This window comes from Lipophrys pholis (genome assembly GCF_963383615.2).
Source record: "Lipophrys pholis genome assembly, chromosome: 3".
NCBI lineage: Eukaryota > Metazoa > Chordata > Actinopteri > Blenniiformes > Blenniidae > Lipophrys > Lipophrys pholis.
In genome coordinates this window covers 13242304-13265761 of record NC_137627.1, presented here as the reverse complement: position 1 = coordinate 13265761, position 23458 = coordinate 13242304, and the positions used below count along the sequence as shown (strand labels likewise).

Below are 23458 nucleotides of genomic sequence, written 5' to 3'. Positions count from 1 at the left end.
GTGCCATGCGTGAGGCAGCGTATTTAAGGTGATGTCACAGTGCGCTGGTGGATCAGTACATGTCACATTAGCTTTGATCAACACTGTAGCCCCAAAGTAACGTCTGACAGAGTGAAAGCAGCACCGCTCTGTAGTTTAAGGTTATATATACGTTATGGCAAAAAACGGAAATAAATGAAGAAGAAGAGGGATCAAAGGGAAAGAACGAGCATTTGACATAATGACTGATGGCTGTAAAAGTCCCACTGTGTGATGATTTGTTTTTCATTTTCCTGCAGATGAAATCTGTACCACAGCTGACTGCACGCAGTCAGGTAAGCAGTGTGTGTGTGTGTGTGTGTGTGTGTGTGTGTGTGTGTGTGTGTGTGTGTGTGTGTGTGTGTGTGTGTGTGTGTGTGTGCTTGTTTTTGAGCATTCTCTTTAGTGACTCAATCTCAAGGCTTTGGTTTTTCTCAACGGGAGGCAGAATGGGAAAACAGGAGAGCTCTGCAGACGCCCAGCGATTTCAGACATGCTTAGAGAATATGGCCCTTAAGTTTCTTCTAAGTCACAACAGTAATCAGTAAACAAACAGTTGCGATCAGCTAAACCATGTTGGAAAAGGTTATTAGTCTTACATCAACTGAGAAAAGTCGAGAAACTGGTACTATTTAATAGACTTTTCATCACGGAGCTTCAATCACGTTGCACCCACCCCCCACCCCGACTTCCCATATGTTTATCACATTATAAAAGTTGTTAACGACTGTTGGGATCCAATGGCAATAAAAAGTGTTTCTCTCCCATGTTGGTTAGACGCGTCGGATGTGAAGTTTAGGTGTATAGCAACTTCCATAACGGTCAAACTCGTGTTTTTATACTTTCAATTTGTCTCCATTACTCTCAAGTATGTGACCAGTGGGGGCACGTTCTTCAAAGTTCAGAGTTATAATTTCCGCTTTATTTTATTTTGGTCATGATTCCCAGTGAAACTCATCCCCCTGACCCTGACATTTGTTTCTGCTGTCTTGTCCTTGGAGCTCCCCGGAGCCCTCGTCCCAGAGGAGTCCCACCTCACAGTGAAAATCACTCTGAAGGACATTTGTGTAAATGAGTGTATCTAAATTAATCACTTTTACTTTTGCCTTGGAGCCGGTCAAAGTATTGCTTCAGTTTTCTTTTTTTTTCTCTTTTTTTTAATAATTAAACTGTGAGCTGACTGTGCTAATGAGCTGTGACCTATTTGTGAAAACTTTAACCCCATCTTTTTTTTTTTTCTTCCCATGTGAATCCAGTTTGAGGCTCTCATTTGTGACTTTATCATGTCATGTCTCGACTACTGCAGCGCTCTCTGCGCACGTTGAACAAAGCTTTCATGCTCCAAATGCAGCCGCCAGTCAGAGGACATATCCAGGAACAGCCACACTATCCAAGAGGTTTCTCTCCCGATTCCACATCCCAGCAGCTGTTTAAATATAAGATCATACATTTATTTTCTCTCTTGAAAAACGTACAGGTCTTTCACCGTTTTTCACGAAGAAAACAAAGCTGCAGTAGTAAATTAATGATTTATAGGTCTGTCTCGAGTTTCCAGCAACAGATAGTGCTTCATTCCTGAAGCCAGTGGGGAGCTGGTTTACTCCGATGTGACGGACAGCCTTGTCATAAGAGCCGCTTTGTGTAATTTAATTTCTGCACCAAAAAAGTTAACGCATTATGAGCGCTGGTGCTGCACTTAACTCCATTACTGTCATTATACTGTTTTATTACTGCAATTTTTCATGTTTTTTTTTTTTTTTTTTTTTTTTTTCTTTTACTGTACTGCTCCTAAATATTTCAAGTTGAAGAGAAAAAAAAGCGTTTCTCTTTTGGGACAGATACCTCCCCCTTTTTAATTGTGCCTATGTGTGTTATGTCTCACTAAAAGAACAGCATGAAGTCTTTTGGCAATTAGCCAAGGCTGTTCCATAATCTCGACTGTGCGTTTCTCCGGATTGTTTAACAACCAGCAATGGGAACATGGGGTATTTTATCCACTCTATATCTTTTTTAAACAAACTATTTCAGCACTTTCAAGGGTTTTGGGGACCTTTTTTCTTTCTTTTTTTTTTTTTTTAATTCTTATTTTTTTTAGCAATCGTGCTGATAGTTATCTGAGAAGATAAATTCCACAGCAGCTCATTAGTTCTGTTGCATAAAGACTTGAAAAAGGGTAAACAACTTGCTCTGTCCAAAAGAAGCACCTTTAAAGTTCACTAATTAATGTGTTGTGTCAATTTGTGAAATCTACAGGGGAAAAAAAATAAAAAATAAAATCCTAAAACCGATTTGTTTTTTCTTTAGGGAGGATTAAGAGTGAGACTCGACTTTTGAGCAAATTCAGAGTGACAACACGGTTGCCCCTGGCCAAGAAATAGTCCCACACATAACCTCCTGAGATATCATTTGTCAGTTTTCATACTGATTGTACAAGCCAGATAAAAGCTCCAGCATAAACAGTGAGCATGATGAGCTTAAGTAGGTGGAAGGCGAATTCTCCTACCCTTAGACGGAATGTGCGAGCTGCTTTTCCCACTTCCAGCGTCCATGCCAAGATAAGCTCATTTTTCATATCTGCATCCCTGTATTGAACAGGCACATATGTGACTGATGCAGATTTTCCCACTTGACGCCGAGTGTGGAAGCCAGCACATTTCCCAGTGTTGTAGTAACGCTCGTGGTAAATGTAAACATCACTCGAGTTGGGAAACAAGCCACATGACATGAGTCGAGCCAATGAGAGGAAACCTACGTGCATAATAATGCACTTCAAAGGAATTTCTGTCATTTGTTCGGGATGACCTGGCATTCCGCTTATATACCATGAAATGTACTTACTTTAGTAAACAGGTGTTTACCCCAGTCCTCTGAGTACTTTTCCTCTCTCTCTGGATAGCTTCTCGTCTCATTGAGAACATGGACGCGGGCGTGGACCCCTGTGACAACTTCTATCAGTATGCCTGTGGAGGCTGGCTTAAAAAGAACATCATCCCAGAGACCAGCTCCAGATACAGCACCTTTGACATCCTACGGGACGAGCTGGAGGTCATCCTCAAAGGTCAGACACCTACACACACCCACACAAAGCGCCACAGTCCTGAATACACAGAGCTGTTAGAAGTACCTGCAGAGGTGTTTTCATTCAGCGAAACAATGCTTATGATTTAGGGTCGTAAAGAGGCTTAGATCGTAAGTCTCTTTCAGCCCACTTGCTTTGTAAAAATCTTGAGAACAGCTTGATTTGGTTGCCTTAAGAATATGATATAAAGAGAGCTGTCCTTCAGGGATTGCAGCTCTAGAGATATCAGGTATGCCATGGGAGTTTGGCTTCCATGCTACCGTCTGAGCTGGGAGTTTATCTACTGTGTTGGCATTATCAATGTGTGTGTGTTGGTGTGAACATGGTATTCAGTATGGTTTTGTTTTTTCTTTTTTTTTTAACAGTGTTCAACACATTACAGTGAGATGAATATCTGTGTCTGTCTCAGGTGTTTTACCAACTTTTAGCAGCAGGCATTAGAGTCTTGTTAGTGTCTGTATGGCATTGTAGATACACAGCGGGTGTGTGTGTGTGTGTGTGCGTGCGTGCGTGCGTGTGTGTGTGTGTGTGTGTGTGTGTGTGTGCGTGTGTGTGTGTGTGTGTGCGTGCGCGCGCGCGTGTGTGTGTGTGTGTCCATTCTTCAACTCAAGTCTTGACAGTGAGTCGGCCAGTCAAGCCCTGAACCACAGGTGTTAAAAAACTTTTCACGGACGACTGCAACTTCTCATCTACCATAAATTTAGAATTTATATGCCTCTGCCTTTCATTATAATAAAGACTGGGTGCAGCGGCAGCCGGAGAGTGACTCAACGGGCATGAGAATGACTTGAAACCAGTGTTTAAAGTGCAGTTTGTCTCTGAGATTCAGATAGTTTGCACTCGCCGTGGGCACTTGGAGCTGATGACGTAACCTTTCATTTTGTTTGCTTTAAACCTTTATGAGAGCCATTGATAACCTGTAGATATTCTTTTTCAAAACATAAAAATAACAGGAATTGGATAAAAAATAAGTCTAATCGGGCATTCATAGACAAGCAAGACAATGCAAATGAAGAAAGCTGAGTTAGGAGCCAGATTTTTGAATCACTACTTCTTTCTCTCTTTTTTATGAAATAAACAAGCCATATATTTTGTGTCTCATTATGAGCAACAATAAAGTGTAAACATTACTGACACAATAATGTTGAATTTAAAACTAGACAATCAAACAAAAGAGCGAGGCCTGACAATCTATGACTTATATTTTTCCATAATATTCCATCATATCAAGCAATTATAAACCCCAAATCTTATTAAAAAAATTCATATCCTATATATTCAGCTTAGGTCATTGAATGAGCTGAAATGCTCAACAAAACCACAAAAATATTAAAACAAAAATATCGTTCTTAGGCTGATGTGATCTCTTCTCAATCTCACTAACCAATTAACCACTGGCCCGTCCTGGCCTGTTGTTGCTTGCCATACCAGTTTCAACCATACGATGGTGTAATGAGTCAAACTTCCGTTGACTCTGTCTTCAGTCCTGAAAAACAAAGAGGAAGGAGTCTGTGTCAATATTTGAAGATTGAACAATAATCAACACAATGGGTCAAGCTCGGAATAACTTCTAAGCTATAACTAAATGAAGAAGCTCATCGATTCGGACTGGAGTCAGACTGGATGTTATTGTGGCTCACTGCTGCCACCTAGTGACATTATGCATTAAAGCGTCATCCATTCATGTTAAAATTATGCATTGAAAACAATTTATTTTTGCAGTTTATTATTTTCGTTGTTTTAATGCTGATTGGAAATAAGTCCGATACGATTGTCATTAAATTGCATTTGTGGGATGAGCAGTTGAGCTGAGTATTTGGGTTTCACCCATGAAAAATATCCTCTACCGATGGAAAACAGTTTACTATTAAAAATGGACATAAACAGACTTTCCAGCGGTAAAAGATGTATTGCTAAGAAACACCGTGAGAACAAATAAATGAACTACCAACTACATTTATGTGTAGTTTATATGAAAGCAATCAAACAGAACAAACGCACTGCAAAACTCAAATGCCATGGGCGTCTCCAATATGATGTCGTGGTGTAGTTTCCCACTCTTTAATTACAAGTGGAGGTTTTTAGAGGAGAAAATGACAAACTAATTTATTGGAGTGTAAATTAATGTAAAACCATAAGTGTAGCAGGTATGGCAATTGCAGGGCCTCTCTATATAAGCACTGTTCTACCAGCCGTAAACCAGCATGCTGCATTTGATATGATTTGAACCATGTAGTGTTATTACAGTGGATCATAATGCCACCATTTATTCAGAATTTCCCAAAGAGCTCTGACATCCACCAAAGATTTTTCTGTATGCACTGTACATGTGATTTGTTCTGTCTGCAAGCAAGGTAGCGTTAACCCTTTTACCAACGAATCGACTGGATTTTTCTTTTCTGAATGTCTGGCTGAAGAAATGTGAGATTAAGAGCAATGACTGAATGCTTTTGCCAAGTTTTCACAAGATATCCTCAACCTCACTGTGTCTTTTGGATGCTACTGAGAAGTTCTTGTTATAAATGTGTGACATGATGGCTGTGATTGGACGGTGTTCCTGCAGGGAGCAGTTTAATGACTGTATTTTCTGTTATTTTATTTATTTTTTTAATCATGTTTAATCACGGCATCATGTTATTGGTCTGGGAGCTCTGGCTATGGGAAGAGTGCATGCCCAATACTCTGAGATCAATAGGAGTTAAAGGGTTGATTTCTGTGAAATGGAGATAGATTTATTTTTTCCACTCCCACGAAAACAATTCAAATGTTAACCAAAGAGGGATACATCTTGCCCTGCAAATCCTACACATACCCAACAGCTTAAGTCCACCCACACTTCAAATAAACATCTGTTTCAGTTCTACACATAAAGAAAATGTGGATATTTGAGGATTGATTCCCAATTTAAGGTATTGTACATGTCATGCTTGTGTTGCCACTCGTTATATTTGTTAATGAGCACAGAGACAAACTGAATATAAAAACAGCCTCATAGTGTAGTTAAATCATTCAACTGCAGGTCAAATTGTATAAAATTTGTCGCACAATACTTACTTTCTCCGCGTTCCTTTTATTTCTGGATTAAGAGATCAATGTAACATTCATCAGACTTTAATGATTGCTTTTAGTGTAGCCTTCATTTCGTTCTGTGCTTTTTATTCAGAGTGCTTGTGGTTGTTAAAGTGCATTATTGCTGTTTGGTGCAGTTGTAATCAGAAATGTGCGTTACTGAAATACTGATCCTCGCTCTCTCACAGTGATTTGCTTCAGCCCGTGATTCTCAGATGTGGCGCCTCGATTTCAAATTAAACTTTTATCAAGCCGCTTAGGGATTTACAGTAATGCAAACCAGATCATAGTGACTGTTTTTTTTTTTTTTTACTTCTATGTTGAACATTGCTTCAGAGCCACATGCAGCGCCTCTGCTTTGCTCTGTTCTCATCGCCTCTCCATGCCAGTCTTAACACCCATAAAAATCACACACAGGGGGGAAAAGGAAAATAAACACGACCCAACAAGGGCTCGTTTAAGACATTTTGATACTGTATGCGCACTTGCGCACATAGCGTGTCCCTGTGTGGGTGGTTGGTGTCATTTTACACTTTTGTTTGTGTATATTTGCTACAATCAAATTCATTTGAGAGGTCTTTACTGTGATTTGAAGATTTTCTTAAAAAAAAAAAAGGGAGGGGGGGGGGTGAGCAAAAAAACAAAGTTCTGCAACTGAAGCAGAAGCAATGAGCAAAGTGCAAAGGTTTGTGTTGTAGAATCATTGACTTAATTGCTCTGAATGCCTTGTTTACAACAGAAATAAACTGAGCCAACAACAAAAAAAAAACAAAAAACTGGTCCTAATCATTCAACAGCTTAAATCCCTTCCTACGGTCAGTGTTGTGCTCATTCCTTCAGGCCGTCAAGCTTACCGGAGTTGGAATGTATCAGACTGTACTGTACACACACATGTTCAAGTTTATTTGGTGGCTGCCACGCTGTGTGACTTACTTCGTGTTTTTGAGACAAATAAAATTAGAACGTCATGTGTTTAAGATTGCATTTGATAACCCGGAGCAGAGCATGCATGCGGCTCCCTTGAAGATTGCCACACTCAACAGCCCTCAAGTTAAAATTTCACTTTACGACTGATGTGTGTCAAGGTTTAGACACCAGCAGTGTGAGGCCCCTGCAAAGTTGTGACCTCTAGTCTGGATGTGACATTAAACACCCGACCTGTGATACCCGGGCTGGCTGCTGCCGGCTGCTGGGATAACACCGCCCACTGATGGACAGATCCTCTTCCTGTCAACAGCTGCAGGAGCCTGGAAACACCTGGACACTGCAACGCTACAGGCTGCAAGACAGCTATAAAAAAGACTGCCAGTGTGTGTGTGTGTTAGTGTGTTTGTGTGTGTGTGTGTGTGTGTGTGTGTGTGTGTGTGTATAAATCAGTGGTTGATCGTAAATACCTCAAATTGTTCTCTGTGGCTGTAAACGGCCATAAATGATTTATAATGAGTGACTGATTGGGACCACAGCGTTGTGCGTCCACACACATGCACGTGTGTGTATGAGGTTGTGCGAGTTTTGTTTTTCCCCCAACTCCAACTCAAGTGTGGCACACTGTGCAATGATTTGCTCAATTGACCGTGAGCGTTTTAATTACCGGTTAGGTTGGGTCAGAAAGTTGAAACAGAGATGCACAACAGGCAGAAAAGGCTGCAATAAAACGATTTACTTTGAAAAAGTAGACTGAAGTCAAATAAAAGACAAAAGGAGGAAGGTTGTGGAAGTCTGTGATTGGTGCTCCTCTATCAGTTCTGAAAAGTGGCAGTTTCTTTTTGGCCTTCTGTCCCATCTCCTATACTCCCATACCCTCACTTTAACCCGTCCAAACAGAAAACAGCCACTTCTAAATGTGGTTTTGCTGGAGTTTTTATTTTTTCTTATCTCAATAGGGAATTTACCTCCCACTGTTGCCTTGCTCATGTGAGAATATTAGAATTATTTCTCTATATTTTATTAAAATGAAAGTAACTATGTTGCAATTCCACCCATCTGTCCTCCAGATCTTTTTCGAATCCAATTCCAGATCGCAGGTTGCCAGTCAGTTACAGAGCAAACAACAAAAGACCAAACCCTACATTTACACGTTGACACCTACAGGCAAATACCTATTAATGTTGATTGCATGTTTTGCGAGGATGAGCGGAAACTTCTCTCCCCCCCCCCCCCCCCCCCCAAAAAAAAATAACCCTATTCACACCCACAAAGAACATGCAAACTTGGAATTTGAACCCATGACGTTCTTGCTGTGAGGCCAGAAGGTCCCACAGAAAAGCCAGATTTGAACCAGGGAACGATGTTGCAAACGTCCCCAAATAAATATCATTCAGTTCTAGTTAAACCATTGAATGGATGGAAAAGGATGGAGTCCATATGAATTAGGCTGCGACATCGAGTGAGCAAGAGTTATGTGGCATGAGGAAACTTGAGGAAACTTATGGTACACATAGGAGTCCAGCCCGGGGGCACGCAGCATGAGCAGCTTATGTTTCCCGATAAGTCCATGTGGTAGTTATGACGTCAAAAGAGTGTTCAGATATGACATAAATTTCCGTGCCGTTGCAAACAGTCTGTGACATACATCACTGAAGAGACTGAATGTCTGTGTTTACTTGTGATAACAAAAAAAAAACTCTGGCAGAACACGTGTCAAACAATAAAGAACACGATAAGATTTCTGAGGGTTTTTTTTTTTTTTTCTCATGACCTCTTCATGTCATATCAAATTTCTAGCTCGAGCTATTGCACAAGAGCACAGACACTCAATTTCCCACAAATATATCAAACAAAGATAACCAAGCTTGAGATTTGAGGCCAAGTGAAATAACATGAATATTAATGCAATCATTTCCAGCCAACACAAACACATTGTATAAAAGTAATTTTTTTTTGCCAGCTAAGATACTTATGAAAAGCAGGGAAGAGTTTCGACCTCCGCTTGAGGTAATAATCTCGCCCGTTCGCTGATCCGGAGCCAACGCTGCAGTTGGTACACGACAGGACGGTTACTTACAGGGATACTCGCCACGAGGCATTTTAACTTAGAAGAATTGACGGAATAGGCCCACGCTGTAAACGACTAAAGTTTAACTTGATGTAGTGGAAAAGTCAGGAGCTCACAGGAATCATTTCATATTTGCTGGGAGCATATTTACTACCTGCATATTAGGAGATAGTGTTGAGCTGGATAACGGTTTTCAGCAGTCACTGTAATGGGTTTAGTTTGCCCAGCTGCAAAGTGGGATGAGTCAGGGGTGCGGATCAGAGCTCGAGCAATTTCAAACTCTCTGTCACAGCACGGGGGACAAAGCTGCTCGTCATATCAAATTAGAAACATATTTCTAGTGCGTTTGCTCTTTTTTTTTTTTTTTTTTTTTTTTTTTTTTTTTCTTTATCCAGTCACCCACGAGTATTCAATTTCTGCTCAAGATTTTGAAAGTGCTCAAGCTGTCACTTACTTGTTTCTCCACTCTATATTAATGACCACAAAATTGAATGAGACTTTCACCTCAGGGACTGTGAACTCTTGACACAGTTACTTACCCCGAAAAATAAGTATTTCCCAATACGCACTATGGCCTAAAAATATGCCTTGCAAACTAAAGTCTGGCCACAAATCAAAGTCTGGAGGCACATAAACAATTTCAAAACCTCCACATAATACTCCAAGGACATTTAAGGTGTTATTAATGCTTTTTTTCGATTTGCCTGCACAGGAATGGAAAGATGATTTGTATTTGTTGTCATATATGCAGTGTGCAAAACTTGTTTTTGGTACATGAGGGTTCAAATGGGGGCTGGAAGTACTTTGTTCTTGCATGGAAATGTATTTCTTCTTAAAATACATTTTTAAAACGAGATGTATCATGAATACATTGGGAATGACCTGTCGTGCTGAATACAAGGGTATGCAATAAGATGGTTGCTGGAGTCTATGCTCATCCGGTCCGCGATTGCCTCAGACACACATATCGGGCCGACATCTTCAATCGTGACTTAAAATCTGCGGTTTTACGTCGTACAGCTCGAAATGTTTGCAGACTCCCTCAGTTAATCCTCCGACAGTGCGTCGGCTTTCAGCTACTCACAACCAATAGAATAACAAAAAAAAGTGACCCGATGATCAACGCTGAACCGCAATCTTTTTTTGCAGATTTTCAAGGAGGCAAAACGATGGCTCATAATTTCTATTCCTATCTACTTCCATACCAATATTGTACATCCGACTGAATGGAGAGCGACATCGTGGAGTCGCTTTTACTGTCGTCTCTCCTTTACAAAATGCCGTTTGCACAGTGTAGAAGTCAATAAGAGACTGTTAAAATGGCCCATTTTTCACTTTCACTGTAACACAAAAAAAATCTACATTTAATAATTTGTTAGTTTTGAACGACACAATCTGTAAAAATCCTAGAAGTCTGACATCAACAAGGTACTGTTTTACTGGGAGGTGGTAGTCTTTTTACACTAATTATCAAAATACAATTATTTGATTTGTTTTTTCCAGTAGGAACGGAGATACCCCCCCCCCCCCCCCCCCAAGATATTTAAAGGATTTGGCAAGGGGGGGGGCTACGATGAGGCGACTGGGGAATACACTCCTGTCACCGATCCACTCTCCAGAAAATCACATTCTGCATGTTTCCCTGTGATGAGTTTAGCGTCGCTGCAAAAATGATTCCTCTCTTGCGTCAACTCCTTTCAGCTGTGAGTACATTCCCAGCCTCTGCTCATAATATGTCATGAATCTAGCCCTCATTTTCATACATTGGAAGTCAAAACGGCAACATTAGCAGCACTGCAAGTGAAATAAATGCCATGCGAAATGAGAGGCAGTCGAGGATGAAATGGCAACGCAGAGAGCAGAAACCCAAAATTCAGATTCTGTATCATGCCGTGTGGTTTAGTTCAAATTGACGCGATGTCTCCAACAAACATCAGGTGGCACAAAATCCATTTTCAAATACTATCCAGACACACGCGCACACACATAGGGCGAGAACGGGGGAGGAAGGGAGTGTGTGTGTCGGAGAGACAGGGAGTGAAAGGGTAAGCCTTTGCTGTGGTTAAACATTAGCGCCAGGCAGTCAGTAATCCAATCACACACACATGATCTGTGCCCTTTTGCAGGAAGCGCCCTGTGAAGGGTCTCTATCTCAGGACTTCATTACAATTAAATGAGCACATAAATAGTGCACACATGGTAATGAGAAAATGGGGGGATTAAAAAAAGGACGGGCAGAAAGTGGCTGAAGTGAAAAGCAGTCATGCGGAAGAGAAGTGAGTAAAAAATGTGGGGAAAAGAAATGACTTAAAGCAAAAAAAAAAAGAAATGAACAGAATTGTTATAAAAGATGATGATTCAGTACTGAATTGAATGGTCCAGAGCATTTTTGGACTTTTTTTTTTTTTTTTCTTTTTGGAGTTCCCTAGGCTCTGTGCTTCAATGTATTCAATTTAAAATAAAGATCCTACTTTATGCTTCCAAGTCGGAGCTTTAGTTTGAGTAGGGCTATGCCAATATTGAAAGAGCTGTGTGGGAGAAAGAGCTTTTTAAACATGCTCGGCTCAGATTTCACGGGTTCAAAATACAAGACTTGATGTTTGTTGGGTAGCTTTGTGTCATTTCAGCACAAAAGAGCTCCCCCGCATTTCAGAGTTGAATGCGAGGTGATTGAGTTTGAGGTGAGGTTGTGTATCAGTGGTCGAAGTGAAATATGTGACCATTTCAAGAGATACGGATAGAGTTTTCAGAAATGTACACGCCATGGTTTATTTAGGAGATACCAAAGGTTCCTGCTTGGCTGAAATCAAGCGAGGGGGGTACTTTCTTCAAAAGAGGAAACCTGTAAACAGTAGGGCAAAAGAAAGGAGTTCAAGAACTGAATGTACACCCTGGGGAAGCCAGAAAAACAGAAAGACCATGGTTAGAGGCCGTGAAAACATACAGAGTGATAAACAGTATGGGAACAAAGGTCCATGGACTGATGCAAAAAAAAATAAAAAGAATAAAATATATCAACCACCATCGGAATGAAATAGAGAAAAAACAAAAACATAAAGAGTGGAAAAAAGGGACCAGCTCATGGCCTGAAGCGTGCCATTTTATCTGTCCACTGTTCTGTAGCAGCACTCATGTTACTTTTCCAGCAGTTTGACTGCCAGTGGACCTGGCACATAGGCATCTGTGGATTCTTTCACCGCTGAAAGACGTAAAGCAGAGATATGCAGCACCAGGGACATGTGAACTCCACGCAAACTGAAGCTGGGAACTGTACTGTCCTTGTGTTATTTAGATTTGAGCAAACTGGAGATGAAGAAGTCTGTCCTGATGTTATCAACCTTTTGTTAAAACACCTTTTATAAACAGCAAAAGCTAACAGGAATAAAGAATGGGATTGTGGGTAACGGGGGGGGGGGGGGGATTAAAAGCAGGTAACTGAGAGACGCCGTCACTTCAAAACAAGTCAGAAGAAGTGAGTTTTAGTGTGCTTTCTCAATAAAAGTCCAGAGTCTCCCAGTCTTATCTCCACAAGCAGGTTGTTCCAAAGTCGAGGAGCCCTGACACCTTTGGTTTTTATCCTCGAGACAGTACAGCCCGGCCGGAAGATCTAAAGCTGCACACTGGCTCATACGGCGTGAACATCTCAGTAATATAGATGTGTGGCCACATGCGCTTTCAAACTTATTTGTAATATTTTGGAATCAAATTTAAGTTTGACATGAAGATAAATGCAGAGCGGCTCAGATTGGTGGGATGAGATGTCCTCTGTTAAAAACCTTCAGTGGTTCTGAACCAGTTGGACTTTTTTATTTATTACTATTTGCAGCAGCGTGGAGGGATTTACAGTAGTTGAGGTGAGAAAAAAATATTTTCAGTTTGAACTTGGGTTTTTTTGGGGGGGCCAAAAATGCAACTATTAATTACTACACTTTCAAATCTGACTCAGTGCCCGTCATCCAAAGCGTTAATGTCACCAGGAGATTCTCAGGTAGTTTGAATTTAACGTAGATGGCACTTCACCAGCAATGAGGTGGCCGAGGTAGCAATTAACCATTGGCGAAGCCCGGCCTCCCCTTAGTGATTGTTGCTAACGCAGACAACTCGGACAAGCCGTCGTGGCTGACTGCATGTTTTTATGTTGTCTCTGTGACAACCGGCAACTTTTAAGCTCACATTGTCTGAGGTACGGAAAGTTGGTAGATGAATTCTATTGGTTCGGTTGCTTAGCAAAAAGATCTTTTTTTTTTTTTTTTCACTGATATTTCCGTGTTGTATTAAGTCCATTAATCTGACAATGACAGAGGCCTTCCAAATGAATAAGGTCCCATTTACATGACAACAATCATCTGAAAACACAGTTACTTTTGCCTCTTCGTTTCAGAAAACTCGCGGTCAGACAGCAACACTTTGAAAATGACCGCCATCCACATCGGAAATGCAAAACGCACTGAAAACATTGTAGTTTGTAAGTCACAACACGAGTGGGTGCTGTTTTGTTTTTTTAATAGAACCACCCATGCATGCAACAGTGCAATGTAAGCATTCCACCTCTTTTATACTGTCTTTCTTCATAGTAAGTGAAAAACGCAAGATTAATATTTTCTGTATTCTTACAGTCACCTACCTCCATCCAGTTTTGTCCCACGGGTCACATGTTTGACACCCCTGGTCTAGACTGCATGATTCAGTCCTTAGTCATCAAATTTTAATGTACATCCTTTCATTTACTGACAGTCTGCATGATTTATTACACTCGCTCTTCCTCCTGCTCAACAACTGGGTGACATTTCATTATTTGGTTGGTGAGGTGGAATATCCTTGACTCCAAGTCTATTATCTGATCCGACTCAAACTGAGCTGAGTTTCTCCTAACTAAAGGCAGAGAGATCCCACAACAAGCAAATGTTGACCCTTGAGCACGGAATATTATATATTTCCCACTTTTTTTCTCCTCCCACGTTTTTCTTTTTTTTTTCTCAGCCTACTCAAGTTAAGCTGAGACTTCAGCTCTTTCATGTATAAATGTCCCAAGCTGTCTCTCCTAAACAGTCACCATCATTATATTTTCCTCTTTTAGCAATCATGTCACAATGCGACCAGGCGGAGCAATTACGTAGAATGACTTAAAGAAAAAGCAATACATCATGAAATAATATCCTATTTTTATGCAGGATGCAGTTCGAAAACATTTCACAGTGACCTCGGCAGCTTCTCTTGTTTGTTGTGTGAATATAATTTTCCTTGGAAAATAAACAGAACTTCAAAAGTGCAGTTGAAGCGGTGTATTTACATGTGACCTCTCTTCAGGTATATCTGTCTCTCTTTAAGAATAACCACGTGAAGATGTCAATGTTTCCTCTCAGACCTGCTGTTTGCAGCAAATATACTGTCACTCATCCCTTCAGGGATCCACCACGTGTTGTTATGGGCTTCAGGCGGGTTTATAATGATCACCACATCATGTCTGTTTATCCTTTTTATTCCCACAGCAAACAAGAGATATGTGGTGCCTTTGTTCAGCGTGGGATGATGCAAGTAATACTTCCTGTCTGGAGAGTGGCCGTTTTGTGTAAATTGAGTTCTTCCTGTATTAGGAGGACACACTCATGGCTGGTGTACCATGACCAGATGTGGTCCTTTTAGAAACAAATACACAATGTCAGCATTAGTCTTTATGAGATGCGCTGGGACATACTCTTACTTTTTTCTCTGTTTGAGATCTTTTAATGAGTGAAAAGTTTCAATGCTTCGGGTGATAACGCACTGACAGGTCATTGGGAGTCCACCGGCAGCAGCGGTTTGAAATATGTTCCTTTTCTTGTTCAATAATTGCATTTATAACGCTGCCCTTTTAAAACAATTCATTTGTCTGACAGTAACAAAACATTCATCTGACCAAATTTGTTTGTTGACCAAATCATTGAGGAAGCTTTTCATGGTTCAATAAATCCTCCTCGTTTTTCACTGCACTTCTACGATTATCATACCTTTCTCAAAACGGAATTGCTCAATCTCTTTTGTATTCATAGCGGTCTTCTCTCCCGCCTCAATGAACGAAAACTGTGCCTTTTTTAATAGTCTGATCTCACACTTCTGAGAAGCTTTCTTTTTTTTTAATTAGGAACCTGACTAATTACAGAATATGATTTTATTTTTTTTGTGGGTGAATTTAACTGATGAAAGTCATTCAAGAATATGTCATTTCACACAATTTCGACATCCATCTTCGATTCCAATAAATCCAATTTAAAGTCACAGGACAAGGGAGTCCAGCTGACAATGAACAAAGGTTGGATCAGTCCATCACGGGGCAAACACAGACCGATAGACAGTCACACACACTCTTATTCACTGCTATGGGGCCATTTAGAGTCACCTATTAACCTAAGAAGAATGTTTTTTGGACTCTGGGGGGAAACCTAAAGAAAATGTAGACTTCCCACAGAGCGCTGACCCTTTGGTCCAACCAAGACTCGAACTGAGTGCTTATACACATTATTTAATAATAATATTACAGTTATCTTTTAGTTTAGCCACTTTTAGTTACTTACATTTGAACTGATTAGTCACTTAATTTGCCACATGTTAATTTGGAGTTCAGTGTATTGAGTTTTGTTTAGAATTTTTATTTGTTATTTATTTCAAACTAGATATCTGAAAGCACAATGGAAAACTGTTCAAACTGTGTTTCAGGGCAATTTAGTTGACAGTCAATAGAGGATTTGTTTTTCAACAATGCAGTGTTAGTGCTTAGGATTCAAGATGATGCAACATGGGGAAAAATCAAATCTGTAATCACAAAAGTAAAAAAAAATTTTTTTACAAGAGAGTAGTTTTTAATTTGGAGATTACCTCATTCAAGTCATGTAAAATTGTGGTACGCTAATGTGAATGATATATGATTTAATCACAATCTTTACCTATAAGTCATTTGAATATTTGTAGTGTCCAGTTTAGTGCCATGCATTTTGTTTCACACTAAATACCAGAAAATACAAAGTCAGAAGTGTAAGTCTACTTTATTTATAAGTAGTACAACAAATTATGCTGCTCTCAGATCCTTGATTGATTAATAAGCAATAACTAGACAAAATAATAAAATATTACAGCCCACAAGGGCTGTAAAATAAGCAACACTCAAATAAGCTAAAAAGAATGAAATTCAATTTCATTCAAAAGGCACAAAGCAGATGAAAGTGTAATTTGTGTGAATGATAAGCGGGTGTGCAGCTACTGTCCATGTAGATATTTATTTAAAGGTACTCTGTAGCAGTCAGTGGAGGGGATTTGATGAATGATGCAGTGAGAAATAAAATTAGAATAAAATCAAATAAAACTAGATCATTTAAATAAAAGATCAACCTTGTCTTGAATATGCAAATGTATATCTTGGTTTTCTGAAAGCCTTTAGTGTGACTGAGCTTTTAGTCAGCCACAAAATTAAAGAGAAAGAAGACGGGAAATCTAATTTCCTTCTTCTTTATCGTTTGATCCAAGCCCACAGTGACATGAGTGATGCCTTGTTAGACTCGGGGGAGAATTTCCTGCCAGCTCCCTGTGCAATCTAAGCTCCTTCCCCTTTCCTGTATTGATCCTGCAATTTCAATGAGATGTGCAGTCAGATAGTGTAGCTACTGTAAATGTGTTGAGGCAACATTTATCAGATAACTTTAGGAGTGACAGGTAACACTGCACACTTGTTGAAATATGTGATGGCTTGTAAAAGTTGAGACGTTGTCCTTCTTACACAACAACCTTTTGCTGGATGCGCCCCCCCCCCCCCCCAGCTGTTTCAAATAACTGTAATTTCTGGTAAATTGTATGTGTTTGTGCTGCTTTGCGAAGAGTCAGTGCACCTCTATACTGTGAGATTTCAGCGCGTCCCAAATGAAAGAACAGCATTGTTCTTTGAAAACAACCATCTTGTGTTGACCATTGAGAGGAGTTTATGGATGACAATAATCACACTTTTGCACCCACAAATGATTTGGCACATTTAGTCACAACTAATTGAAAATACTGCCTAAAGTATGAAACATAAAAATGGTCCTACACCCGACAAATGTTGCACATGTTGTGACACAGGTAAAACACTGGACCAAGTCCACATTCTCTGTCTGCATCCGTACTGAAGCTTTTTTCAGTACGACAGTAAATGCTACAATTGCTGGCTTACAGTCATCATCATCATCATTTTTTTTTTTTTATTATCTTCTGAAGGCACCAAAGGGGTACATACTAGATGGTATGTAGGAGCCTTTAATTCAGTGGAGTCAGAATCATTTTAGACCATAGAGCCATATTTTATGTCAAGTGTTCGCAAAACGACCTTTGAAATTTCTAAATTATTATTATTATTATTATTATTATTATTATTATTATTATTATTATTATTATTATTATTATTATTATTATTAATACGTTTTTTTGTTGTTGTTGTTGTTTTTTTTTTTACTAAACCACAAAAAGTTTTCAGCATTTTGCTGCAAAATATGACCATTTCTTAAAACCATTCGCCTCAATTGCATTTTGCAGCTATTAAAATGAACTTTTAAAGATTAACGTGTCTGATTCTCTGAATATGGTAATCGGAATGTTGCGCCAGTTCATACGCACCAAGATGTGACTGAGTTCAATTTAGTGGATCACTCCCATACTGCTTTACACTGTGATGTTTGCTGTTTGTGACATGTGCATAGAATCTCACAATCTCTCAAACTTAATTTCGGAAGCCTGCAATCGTCAAAAATTGAGTTATTTCGCTTGTGGTGCTTCTTTTTTTAACGTTTTGATTGAAACCACAGCATTAAAGATACAGCCCATTGATTCAAAATGTAATCAGGCAGTGTTGCGTTTCGGTCGCTTATTTACGTGATGTGGCATGACATCAGGTGAACTGACGTCACAGACATGCACGCAAAGCTCCTACTGCAAGAAGTAACCCGATGTGCACATGGATTATGAACCGATCAAAAACCGAATTACCCCACCCTCTACGATCTGATCATATTTTCAGCCGGATGGTGCAGATTAAGTCAAATTGAAGTGTTTAAATTGTGCAGATTAATTTGGGTCGGCATTTAATCAGATTTTTTTTGGTCCATGTAACCACAGTGTGAAGAGTATGTACGTATCACCTGTGAAGAGAGTATGAATGTGTCAAATCTTTCCAAACAGTTTAACTTAACAACATCTATTATGTCAAACTAATAGCCGGAGTATTTCTTTTCCCCCAAAATTTCTCAAAAAACAGGAAAACATTAGTGAAACAGCACAAATCCTGTTGTACTATGAGGGATAAAGCAACAATCCCTGTTCAACTGATAATCAAGGCACATATATAAATGTACCAGGCCATTAGTGCAGGAAGGTGTTGCTATGCACCGTGTTAATGTGCGGGCTTAAGAGTGGCTGGTAGACAGATTTTACTCAGTGAAACCAGTTGTTTTTTGTATTTGGGAACAGTATGTGAGACCAAAGTCCTGGCTGGATTGAGCAGACAAATCTTCTCATCTAAAGCCTGGCGAGAGCAAAAACTCCAAAGAGTGCATCGCTTGTGACGAGGAAAAAAATTCACAGATTATCTCTCCAGTGCGAAATGTGATTTCAGTGATGTGAACTTCTGTTGCTTTTACATTTTCTTGTCACAGCTGAGTGAACATCGCTGTCACTTCAAATTGTGTTTTATTGAAATAACTGTCGTGAATCTGGATTGCTACAGGTACAGGATTATTTTAATGCATTCACACTATATAGTTTTTCTGATAAGCGAACATGCACAAATAAACGTACCGTAAGCCTGCACCCCCCCCCCCCCCCCCCAAGAGGATTAATACAATGATTTATTATTACTGTATTATTATTCTTTTTGATATGTTCCTAGAGCGACTGAAGGAATCAGAGCAGTTTGTGCATGCATCGTACTGAAACACACACACACACACACACATACACACACTGTTTGCACAGCTTGGCTTGGCGAACGTTCACAAGTGGCGGCTCTATGAGCAGAGAAAACCCATGTTCTGAAAGGCCATGAGAGTTTCGACAAATGATTCATTGCATGTTGAATCTCCCAGAGAGGCAAACTGCTGATACTCGTGCAGAATACAAACACTTAAGCAAGCACTCTCAATTAAATCCCCTCAATGCAAACGCATCTGAATTGTTTGCATGAACAATACTGAATTTATGACACACCTACACATACGCCCAATGCAATCACGTGTAACTGCAAATGAACATGGATTCCAAATGATGTATGATTAGATAATGCAAATCACATACAGTGGAGATGGCTCTTCACTTAGCTTAAATTTTCATAATCAACAGCATCAGTAGTCATGAGTTTAGGCATTTACACACATTTTGCATGTACAGAAAGTTTATTATACAAGGCACTTAAGACTAAAAAGGGATTTGCATCATGTATTATTCATGGCACAGTCCTTATAAAGCAACCGCACAGTTAATGAATAAAACTCTACATAAAAAGCCACAGGCTGGAAAGGCAACAGAGCGTATGGTTTTTAGATAGAGAAAAATGATGAACCCCAGAAAAAATATTACAGAACCGATCCCTGCACCAGGGTCAAATGAACTGCCAACCTCAATAAAAAAATAATGTATCAGGTATGAGACGACGTATGGTCGTAAAAATAACTAAGTCATGCTGCATTGCCCAATTGTTGCCAGGTGTTTTTGGATTCCTGGCGTCGCATCAAAGCACGGGCTTTTGCCGCAAATCATCGTCACGAAACCGGCTTAATGAAGCGACTTTGTCACGATATGTGCTCTCCGTTCCCCGACAGGACGAGCCGTTTGTCGTACTGTCTTTTCAAAAAAAGGCCTTGTTCCTGACACACGCCGCGCTACACCTGAGCTGTGATAGTGGGTGTGAGTTTCACAAGGTCTTTGTGGTTGCGTTGTATTACAGTGCAGGCACATTTATTTATGTTACACTTATATTTGGAGCTGAGTGACAAACGAGCAGAGCTGAACTCAAGTCAAAGTTTGAGATGTTCCCAAGAAGCTATGATATAATATATATATATATATATATATACACATATATATTATTTGTATTTTTTTTACCCTCTTCAGGACTCACACCATTGACTGTCTACCTGAATCACTACACGTCCACACGCTTGCTTTTATAGGAGTTTTCTAGCAGGCACGAAAAAATTGCTGTGTGGGTGTTCAACTGATAATGTGACAATTTATTTAAGCTCATCTTCATTTTCAGTGCTGCTAAAAAAGTGACAGCAGCTCATGAAGGAGTACTTTTTTGCTTTGAAGCTTCAATATGCAACTTGCTGCCTCGAGGCAGCATGGAAGAAAGGTATGGCTCCCATTGTCGTCCCTCCGCCCGCCCCCCCTCAGAGGAGTGTCTTCACACCCCAACACTTATCGCTCATTTTGATGAGCTGTCTACCTGGAAACACCACCCAGCCTGGGGCCGAGCTAACTGGCGGCCATATGCCCATAACAGGTGTTGAAGCGGCAGTGAACACAGGAAATAAAACGTGGACTGACGTTCACTTTGAATGTCCCTCTACTGCCACACCTTCAGCTCCGCTGCTCATTGACTCTCCACACATAATTTCATTTCTCACAAGCTTCAACATGATGACCACGTGCATAAAACACAAGTAAAAATGTGATGGCTTCATGTCAGACCTTGTCACCAGTCAGTGACTATTTCATTCATACATTATTTTATTTCTATTTCTTTTTTTTTTTTATCTTAGGATCAAAACAGAAGAAAAATCAACACACATCAAAATGATCACCTGTCATTTTCAAGACCACCAAAAGGCATGGTAGTGTCATCTGCCAGATTTATAAAACGGATGAATTGTTCTTTTTGGATTGTTCCAGGTAGAAACTGTTTTCCTGGAGAGGCTCAAGTGATTTTGCCAGAAAAGAAATAAACTTTGGGGATCAAATTATGTAAATTGGAATAGTTTTCAATGCGTGCCTACTTGCAAGTTGTCGTTCCTCCTAACCCTCGTAACAGCCAAGCTTGACAGGCACAATATTCATGCATGAAAATACTCACCCGCTGATTTTAATAGCCTTTACTCACAGTTCTTCCCACTGTCTTTACGGTTCATTTTTGAAAGGGCTGAGATTATACATGGATTTTAGACCCTGAGTTTTAAGGGTTAAAATGATACATTGCATGCTGCCATGTTAGATTTTACATGACAGCGTCAACATTTACAGCAAATGGCCCAAAGATGAATTAGAATACAGTTTATAAATAATTTGTGTTTAATGATTTATTCAGTTATTCAGAGTGTGTGTGCGTGTGTGTGTGTGTGTGTGTGTGTGTGTGTGTGTGTGTGTGTGTGTGTGTGTGTGTGTGTGTGTGTGTGTGTGTGTGTGTGTGTGTGTGTGTGTGTGTGTGTGTGTGTGTGTGTGTGTGTTCATACCTTGAAAAGAGAATAAATCATTATGAAAATGATAAATGTGAATGAAGGCGCACACTGTCAGTGTCCACAGGTGGTGGGGTGGAGACCAAACCCTTGATCTTAGACAACATGATAATGTAAGGTCACTGATCTATACAAATGCAGCCTAAATTGTTCTAAATTTACTGGTTCATCCAGCTCAGGTTGGCAGCAGGCTGGAGCCCATCGCAGCATACTAATGGGTACGGACAGGTCGCCAGTCTGCCACAGGGCAAAAAGCATTTTCACCTGTCAACAATTTACGGTCAACCAATTAACCTCGCATGCAGACTTTTGGACTGTTGGGGGTGAGCGGAATACCTGCAGAAAACGCACACGCTCTGAGGGAGAACATGCAAACTCCACACACAAAGGGGCAGTACTGACTTGAACCCAGAACATCGCTGTGCAAAATAGTGCTTTTAATGTATTTTAAAGTGGAATATGATAGTTTTATTTTTCCTTACAAATGCCGTGTGCGTTTATGTTTTCATCATCAGCATCGCTTGTAACACCATGACTACAAATCAGCTTGCAATACGTTTGACTTACGCATTTTTATTTACTGCTAAATTGCTCATAACTTCACTCCTTGTCCTGGTAGGGATGTAAATTGAGTGAAACTAAGGACAAACCTTTATTTGTTTGTCAAAGTTTGTTTAAAGCCCCCCTCCCCCCCGTTCTGCAGTTTTGCGCTTTCAATGTTAAACATTTATATTCCTCCATAAACTTTTTTTTTTTTTAAGTCAATAAGTGGACTTGACATAATGCTGCAAAGCATCCAAAATAATGAAAACAAGCTGACTGCCGCTGATTAAAAGAAAGGCAGCATTAAAGCCCTGTTTGTTCTCTGCAAACCTGCAATATCCTCAGAAGAATATTGACTTTAAATGTTTTTGTTATTATACACAAACCTCATAAAAGCTGTCATCTGAAATACAATTACAATGTTTTATTGTTTTTTTCAGGTAGCTGCTTGCACATATAGTGAAAAAAACTGGCTTTGAAGTATAGACTTTGAGAGTTTTTACCCCCCCCCCCCCCACACTTTCAAATGCATTCATCATGTTTTTATTTTGCTGTTTGAATAATGACACTTTTGCCACCGGTTGCTGTTTGATGGGGGGAAAAACAAAACAAAATCTATTCATGCTTGTTGGCGCATTGTGATGCTGGGACAGACAACATGTCTTAATTTAAAATGATTGAGTGCATCTGGACGACAGCTGGAATCTATTTCTGATCCCAAACGGTGAAAACAAAAAGCCGTCTCGTCCTCTTCCCTCCCTTCCCCTTTCTCTGCTTTTCCTCAGTCTGCAACACCACGAGTACTTTCATTCCTTCTTTATCTGTGTCTGGGTTTCTTTCCTTCATGCGTGCTCTGTTTCTCTGCTCTATTTGCAGGTGTCCTTGAGAATACAGTGGAGGGGGAAGCTGAGGCTCTCACCAAAGCGAAGACCCTTTACAAGTCCTGCACCAACGAGAGTGAGTCAGCAGGAACGAGGAACACGATTCTCTCTTTTTCCGGATCTTTTATGGCTCCAAAATAAACAATATCCTTTTATTTAACAGTCATCAAAGTTTGTATGTGCCCCTTCAAGTTGGTGGTATTGTCAAATCAGCATTAAACAGTCACAATGTGGAATAATCATGAGCTTTAAAAGCAGGAAGTCTTTTACATTGACGGTGTTACACAGTCAAAATAAACTTTTTGTTGGAAAGTTGTTTCCCTTAAAAGTCACATCAGTAAACCCCCGCAACACCTTCTACAAGACACAGATTATTTATACATCATTAAATTCTGGATATAAGCATGATTTTCTTTCTTTAGGCTATTAA

At 39.9% G+C, this 23458-nt stretch overlaps 1 protein-coding gene across 2 annotated transcripts in view; it reads left to right on the top strand.

Annotated features, from left to right (window-relative positions):
* The window catches only part of LOC308107140 (neprilysin-like), a 46955-nt gene that overhangs the window by 5543 nt on the left and 17954 nt on the right, over positions 1 to 23458 (top strand). For both annotated transcript variants that reach the window (XM_080459282.1, XM_080459283.1), the window contains exons 3-5: positions 279 to 314; positions 2915 to 3076; positions 23024 to 23104. In XM_080459282.1, coding sequence (XP_080315408.1) covers positions 279 to 314; positions 2915 to 3076; positions 23024 to 23104 — 279 coding nt within the window. The remainder of the gene's footprint in view (positions 1 to 278; positions 315 to 2914; positions 3077 to 23023; positions 23105 to 23458) is intronic.